The sequence below is a fragment of the Chenopodium album genome, chromosome 12 (assembly GCF_948465745.1).
Source record: "Chenopodium album chromosome 12, dcCheAlbu1.1, whole genome shotgun sequence".
Lineage (NCBI taxonomy): Eukaryota > Viridiplantae > Streptophyta > Magnoliopsida > Caryophyllales > Amaranthaceae > Chenopodium > Chenopodium album.
In genome coordinates this window covers 5,179,472-5,187,451 of record NC_137845.1, presented here as the reverse complement: position 1 = coordinate 5,187,451, position 7,980 = coordinate 5,179,472, and the positions used below count along the sequence as shown (strand labels likewise).

Genomic DNA, 7,980 nt, shown 5'->3' with positions numbered 1-7,980 from the left:
TATGTGTCATGCGGCCTCATGCTTTGCCATTAGCTTAGTATTATTAATGTGTTGACACTAAAACCAAATTTGCTGGGGTTATGGCAATACAGCGGATGGCTCAACAGCTCGAGGCCATGCAATTGATGCAAGGTCGATCAAAGCAACAATTTCAGTAGCTAGTTTTAAATTAATTCGTAATACTTACGAAGAACATCCATACAGTATATTGATTTCCAATGAAACAGGGAAGGAATTAAATTGACCGGAGAGCAGATCTCTTGCATAAAAAAGAAAAAAAAAAAAAAAAAATTCAAAGCATCTCGTGAAGCTTTAAAACATCTTTTTTGTTAGCTCACTGTTTAGTCTTCTCATGTCTCAAAGATAAAAAGAAATGCAAGGTTTCCTGGAAGAATGATCCAGGAGTTCATATATGTGCTATACAGTGCAGCATATTGGTACAATTGACAGTAGTAAAATTTAACCTTATTTTATCCGTATCATTGTTATGTACAATAACATGCTGCATCCAAAGAATGGTAGAAAAAATAAGCAAAGAAAACATTTGGGTTCCTTCAAAAATTCCACAAAAGGGGGAACATGATTCCTTTTCTCCTAAAAACACAAAAGAAAAGACCGTGAAGAATGATTACTATGGACAGAATGCTGCTGGAGTCCTGCATACACAGTATCAGTAACTTACCAGCATGAATGTGAAACTAACTCATGAATTACGAGAGGAGTCCTCAATCATCATGCCTTTAAGACTTCGAGCCAACCAGATGGCAGTCTCCCTTGGGGAAACCTTATCTTTGCCAAAAGGCTTTAAGACAACCGCAAGCTCATCGAGTCTACTTTGTTCCAATAATTCAGCCGACAATTCAAGTAGTCCTTCAAGAGCCTCCGCCCTCTGTCTAAAAGACTTAACATCCATGACTTCCTTAAATGGAGAGTCTCCTTCCTTTGCACCTGATTGGGACTTCACTTGCTGTGGAGTATCTGAGTTTGCCACAGTGGGTTCAGAAAGACCTAGTCTTATTGGAGAATCTGATCTTGGAGTCACACTCCATGAGCAATTTGAGGGCTGCAAAGAAACAGGAGCAGTCACATTGCTCGTTTCTCTCTCTTCCCTAGTAACATTGACGAGTGTGCCAACATCCATCTTTCTTTCAACAGTTTCAATAAATGGCTGCTCACTTCCTCCCTGGAAACTACAACGCCGAGTGACATGTACAACATCCTCAAAAACTGGAGGTATACAGGGAGCAGGAGCTTTTTCAGGTGATGTATTTTGGTTGGATGAAGATATAGTTATATTTGGAGCTACTTTATCTTTTCCCTCTGTTGACAAGAATTCCTTTACTGTGAATTTGTCATCACCTTGTGATGGAGACACAGGATTAGAGCTAGGCATAGGATCAGATCTACCACCAGACCTGCTGGGAGAAAAGTAATCTTTATATACTGAAATTTCTTCAGGACTCCTATATGGGTTCGTCAATGATGTATTAGCTTCACTACCCACGTTATCAGAAGGCCCAGAATCAACATCCAAAACATCCTGAGAACTCCGACATGGACGTTTTAATGATGCATGAGCTTTAATACCTACGTCACCAGAACCAACATTTTGATACTCAGGGTTTGCATCTGAGCCTGAGGCATCAGTTATATATGACGAGGGCTTAATAAGTCCATAGGCATCTCTTGATAAATTCTTGTCTGTGCCAGAAGGAGAGCCAGAAGGAAAGGAAAATGTCTCAACAAAGCATAATTCAGCCTCACCATCATGTAGTTGATATTTCCCAGCAACATTGTCTGACATCTCAGGATACATATGGGACGAAGATGCATTGCTTGGACGACGTAAATCTAATTCAACACGCTTTCCTATCCCATAATCACAAATACCCTTTCCTGAGTTATTCTCAGGTATCTCAGGGAACAAATAGGAAGCAGAAGCATTGCTTGGCTGATGCGAATCATACAGTTGGGGATGGTTCGCTGCCTTGCTAAAATTATTTTCAGGCATCTTGTGGTGCATAACAGATGCAAAAGCACTGCTTGGGCGATGCAATTCAAACTGTTCAGCCTCAGTCACAGTAGGTTGATGATGAGTTGCATTGCTGTACGAAATGGCTGCAGATGCACTGCTAGGCCTATGGGAGCCACACTGTTCAGATTCTTCAGAGTGGCTTATTACCTCATAATCATGGGTAGTCTGCTCCAATAAACTCTGGAAGGGGGCTGTCGCATCATCAGAGAGTTCAAATGCTTGCATGGATACAGAGGAAGAGACAGAATTGCTGCTATCAGCTCGTGTTACTCTTCGAGGCACCTTTAAACCTCTTCCTGATTCATGCTTTGTAACCTCTGGAGCATGAGTTGAAGAGGTCTTGCTCACCAAACCAATGCTCTCAGATTCCTGAGCCATTTCACCAGTATCAACCTTAATGGAATCAGTTACTGCATTTGGAATTTCTTGACTTGCTTGCTTTATTCTCCCTGGAAAGGAAGACCGTCTAACTACATTGGTAGGAGGAGTTTTTTGCCTTGGCCTAGAAGCAATTCCTTCTTCAGCAGCTTGTTTGATGGATCCGGGAGAAGCAACTACTTCATGTCTGGGCTTAGTCTTAGGTAAGGATTCAATTACGGGCGACTGCAAAAACAATATCAACCAAATATTAGCAAATTATGCAACTAAACTATTACTCATATACACCCTTTCATTCAGAGAGAGAGAGAGAGAGAGAGAGAGAGAGAGAGAGAGAGAGAGCTACAAGTGACCTAAATTATTGGCCAAAAACAATGAAGCAAAACTATAGGTTAAACAAAAATAAATACCATTTAGTTTTCAGTAATTGAACTAAAATAACCCACATCTCATTTGAGAATGCAGATTCCAAAGAAAAGTATGCTATCTTCCCTGTCTCTTCATCTCTCATGTGAGATAAAAGTAAACTTTTTTAATGGACTTTCCATTCTCAGGTGAGATGTAGGATTTTTTCAGTTTCATTGCCAGAAGTCTAGTTTACTTTCATATGCTGTATAGTTTGGGTTATCAATCATATTTAGTCAGTAGTTCAAAATCTTTTTTGGGTAATTTTTATTATACAAGACAATTTTATCATTTTGGACCTGATGTCTCAGAGATGATGCATGAACTCTTTTCGTAGAATCTGGACTGGTCCTTGCTGGCACAACCGAATTAAAATCGGCAGGTTTGACAGTAGGAGGAACAATAGTGGGCTTGGAGACTTTAGGTGATGCTTCAATGTTAGTTCTTTGCACAGTTCTTCCTCTGTTGCTTCGCATAGGAGAGCTGTTTTCTCTAGTTTTACCTTCCCTGAGGTTCATAAGTATATTTTTTATGATCTTTGGTTGCTTTATCTCACTGCTGGATTTTGGCTCAGTATTAGCAGATTTCTTGTCTTGTTCATGCACACTGACCACACGTTCAGCAACACATTGCTCTGCATCACTTTGAGCTGGATTCTCATAATCTACATCATCATCAGATGCAATATCTGTCTCAGTAGCCTTGTTCTCACAGTAAACCATGACTGGAATGTTCTTCTCAGTTGATACAGAACTATCTTTATCACTGCAAGAACTGCTACTGTTTTGGCTCTCAATCATGGGTTTCCTTGCTTCACGAAGTTTCCCAGGAGATGGAAAATTAGAGGATCTGTATTGGTTGACATAAGGCTGTAAGTAAGGGTTCTTCAGAATCTCGGATGCCTGTGTCAAATCAAGTACATTATTAAAAAGAAAAGAGAGAAGCCCCTCGATGCCAAATACAATTTTTTTTACCACGTATATGAAATGAAAAAAGAGAAAAAAAATTCCGTACACTTGGGCGGTGCTCAGGATTTTTGCGTAGCATTCCCTTGATCAGAGTCTTCCTGCAAGTACAATACAAAGATCCGCATATAAGATATTAAGATAGTATGGTGAAGTTTTAGAGTAGAAAAAATAATGCTTTATATGAATACATGGCCAACTATGATTATTTGAAGGGAAAAAAAAAGCCCCGATCCAATAGATCATCAACTCAGACAAAATTTCTCTAAGATCTTTCAAAAGTTTTTTTCATAATTAGTTAGAAATTAGCTATACACATATATTGTTCATTATGGCATCAGATGAGTGATCAAGATGTAATGACTGGAAGTTTGGGCAGATAATCAAAGAAAGAAGAAGATGAAATTAATTGATTGATACAAGAATTTTAAAAAAACACACAATTTATTTCAAGATTCCTTTTTCTCTAATGTCTTCTATATACTACGTATAGACTAACTGATTCCCTTCTCTAATTGTTCAAGTTACCTCTAACGGCTCTAACAGTTCTAACTAAATTATAATGGCAATTCCTGAGGTGCCCTTCCTTTTAATGCATTACACAAGACTAATAGTAAGGAGAGTGAAAAGTGAAAACAAGTGATTATTGGTTGAAATGAAACAATTCATTGGGGTTGACACGTGAATAAGATACAAAGCTTGAGATAAGCACAGAAAAAAGAAAAAAGCAGGGATGTAGAACAACGGGTTTTTAGGCAAATTTGGATATAATACATAGATTCCCAATATATGCCTGAAGTAAAAACACATAATCACATATCAGATATTGACAACTGAGAATGTTTGCACATTGTTTGGGTAGCAAAATATAAGATAAGGGAAGGGAAAGGAATGGGAGGAGGAAGCTGGAGCTCCATTTTCTCTCAAATCTCACCAATTTTGAAGGGATGGTTTTTACTCAACTCCCTCCCTCTCCTAACCTCTTATCCAAACAAGGGAACTTGTACCCCTCCCACCCTTTCTCTCTACCTCTTATTCAAACAAGTGCTAAGTCCAATTTAAAGTGAGTTTTGTAAAAAAAGAAAACACAAGTCCTGAAGTTTGAAAATCATCAGGAAAATTTTCCCACAGCCATGCTACTGGTGAAATAGCAGTAGTTTTGTCTTCTCAATGGTTACAAACCCACTGGAACCTTTTTTTTTTTTTTTTTTTTGGGACACAAAACCCATAGGAACTTTGAGTATGCAATACATATTCCTAAATGATAACACACACAAACTAAAAAAAAATAATTAGCTAATTCTCATCAAACTTGGTGGTTATAAAGCTCTCATCTACCTGCAGGGATATGGGATAAAAAGGTTATGAAGAGGACAAAGCATTAACGTGCCAGCAATATTATTAACAGGTGCAACAAACTTCTGATTAAATCAACAAAATCCAATAATCATACAAACATAATAGCAATAACTTACATTGAAGGAGAGTAACAAGAAGGCAAGGGACCCATAGAAGATCGATTTATCTTGCTAATTAATCCTGCCATATCCTGTAATAAAGTGGTTTAATGTTGTGTTTCAAGTACGAAACAGAAAAGGAGAGCTAATATGAAACGTCTTAGCAGAACAACATGCGACACATTAAGGTACAAGAAATACTCACAAAAGCTTTAAATGCCGGTCGATGAGCTGCCATCTCGTACATACAGCAGCCTAATCAAGATAACATCAATTAAACCATATTTTTATGCAGCTAGAAGTCCACATACTAACAGGTAACAGCCCAATAAAAACATACCTAAGGACCAAATATCAGATTTAAAGCCATAAGGTATGTCTGCCAGAAGTTCAGGACACATGTAATTCGGAGTTCCAACCACCTAAAGCACAGATAGGGTGAATATCAGTGTCACATCCTCTTAGTGTGGTGACAGCAAAAGAGGCCAGAAATGCATGCTAAAGAGTGAGGCCAAAGGCCACACTTCTTTCTGCCCTCTTCCCTCTGCCCTCTCCCCTTTGATGTTTCAAAAAAAATGAAAGGAAAACTGTCTCTTCCCCTCCGTGACAAAATTGAAAAGGAGAACACAGCAAGAAAAGCAATAGACACTAGACAGCATAACAAGAATCATTTATCAGTGTAGAACAGACTTTTAGGATGGTGAGTTTAAGGTCCAGAGCTACTTACAGATGAAGCTAGATCATCTGCCTTGAGAGTTTTAGCAAGCCCAAAATCACCTGCATTTTTCATAAGATGATTTCGACAACAATTATATACTATAAATAACAAGTATAAACCCAAGCACATTGAAATTTTTTGATTCAGCAGCAGTAATTAAGCACCTACCAAGACGAACCTCCTGGTCCTTTGTCAGAAAAATATTTGAACACTGCAAAAATGGTTATACAAAGGATAAGCAGAAAAAATTGCAGTTAACAGCAAGAGAACTTGATGCCAAGTAAAAATCCAGTAATGGAGCAGAGTTGCATACTTTAAGGTCTCGATGAAGGACATAATTTGAATGAAGATATTCAACAGCCAATAGTAATTGTGTGAACCACTTGAGAAGTTTCTAAACAAAGATAACAAATTTCAATCAAATTAGTTCTTAAAGTCCAAAATTGAAATCTGAAATAGTGGATTAGACATTAGATGACCGATATACCTCTTCAGGAAAATAAGTACCATTAGCCTTTTTCATCAACTCAGCCCTGAAACAGATTCGATCATCAACAACAAAGAACCACCCATAAAACAAAAATTCCAAAACTTTATAAAATTAGTTGCAATCTATATATACTCACATGTCTCCACCTTCGCAATAACCCGTTACAATGCAAACATAGCATCCCTGCATTAATCAAATCCACCTTAATTAACATTGCATTCACCAAATCCCAAAATTAGAAACAAGGAAAAATCCTGCAAATCTTAACCAACCTTTTCAACCCAAGCTTCTTTGAATTCAACAATGTAAGGATGTTGAATTCGTGCAATTAGTGACATCTACAATTTACCAAATTAGAAAGATTAAAACCATTGATATTGAACATAATAATAGTAATAATAATAATAATAATAATATGGTAATAATAAAATTAACCTCTTGATGAGCGGATCGACGACATCGCTCAGTTTGGCGAGCGAGTCTAATCTTCTTCAAAACATATCTGCAGAAACCCAGAAATTAAGCAATTGAACAATCAACAAAGAAATACTCCGAACAAAGAAAGACAGAAATGCATACTTCTTCTTCTCTGATTTATGATTGACAAGAATGGCGGCTCCGAAAGCACCGCGACCAATCTGCTCCATGATCTCGTACTGATCCATTCTCGATTCCATTTCTTGTAAACCCTAAATAAGATCCCCTCACACTCATTCACCTTCTTCTTCTATCAATTCAATTCAAATCAAATCAAATCAAATCAAAACTCCATTGTTACTACAGTTACATAGTTGAAGCTCCACCTCTGGATTTCACAGTCCATTGCAGAATTCCAGAACAAGTGGGTAGTAATTAGAAGTGGAAAAACGAATTAATTTGTTGAATTTGATTCAAACTAGTAACGGATGCTATCGCAGCAGATGAGTGATGCTACTGAGATTATTGAGGATAATTAAGGAATTTCCAGAAAGAATTGGAAGTTGAACAAGTAGTAATCTTGGTTCGATGTGCTTGCATTTCATTGCTCTTTTGGTCTTCTCTCTCTTTCCTTTCCTAGCATACACCCTCTTTCTTCATCAATTCAACCTCACTTATTACAAAATCTCATACAATTTTAATAATTCAAAAAAAATTAAATCAATTATCATACTCATATTTATTTCACTGACTTTAAGACCAGCGGTATTTAATAAAGTTCAACTGTACCCATTTACACAATAACCCAGTATTTTATTACGGAGTACTTGTATTAGAAAGTAGTGTAAACACTAAACAGTGTTTGTTGATCAGGGTTAAGACTTAAGTCCAACTACTAAGCCATAATGGTTGGGTTAGGGAATAGGGAGGGTATCCTCTCCTCAAAGGATCAAACAAATTAGGTAGACTCTATACTTGGAAATTTGCATTTAATTGGGATAAAATACATAATTAAATCAAATCCATAGTTGGTGTGAAATTTAAATGAATCTCATGACTTTAACACTACATTTTCACTTCATTATCAATCTAGACAACTTTATCTATTTGTTTGT

At 37.2% G+C, this 7,980-nt stretch overlaps 1 protein-coding gene across 1 annotated transcript; it reads right to left on the bottom strand.

Moving 5' to 3' along the window:
• Positions 1-387: 387 nt before the first annotated feature.
• LOC145570128 (serine/threonine-protein kinase Nek5-like) lies at positions 388-7,608 on the bottom strand. The gene is made up of 14 exons (XM_081629126.1): positions 7,028-7,608; positions 6,884-6,950; positions 6,721-6,786; positions 6,585-6,631; positions 6,446-6,491; positions 6,272-6,352; positions 6,127-6,169; positions 5,968-6,017; positions 5,581-5,662; positions 5,446-5,495; positions 5,259-5,332; positions 3,833-3,884; positions 3,118-3,720; positions 388-2,638 (listed from the first exon to the last, which is right to left on the bottom strand). The coding sequence occupies exons 1-14, from the start codon at positions 7,123-7,125 to the stop codon at positions 704-706; spliced, it is 3,294 nt and encodes a 1,097-aa protein (XP_081485252.1). The 5' UTR covers positions 7,126-7,608; the 3' UTR covers positions 388-703.
• Positions 7,609-7,980: the final 372 nt, after the last annotated feature.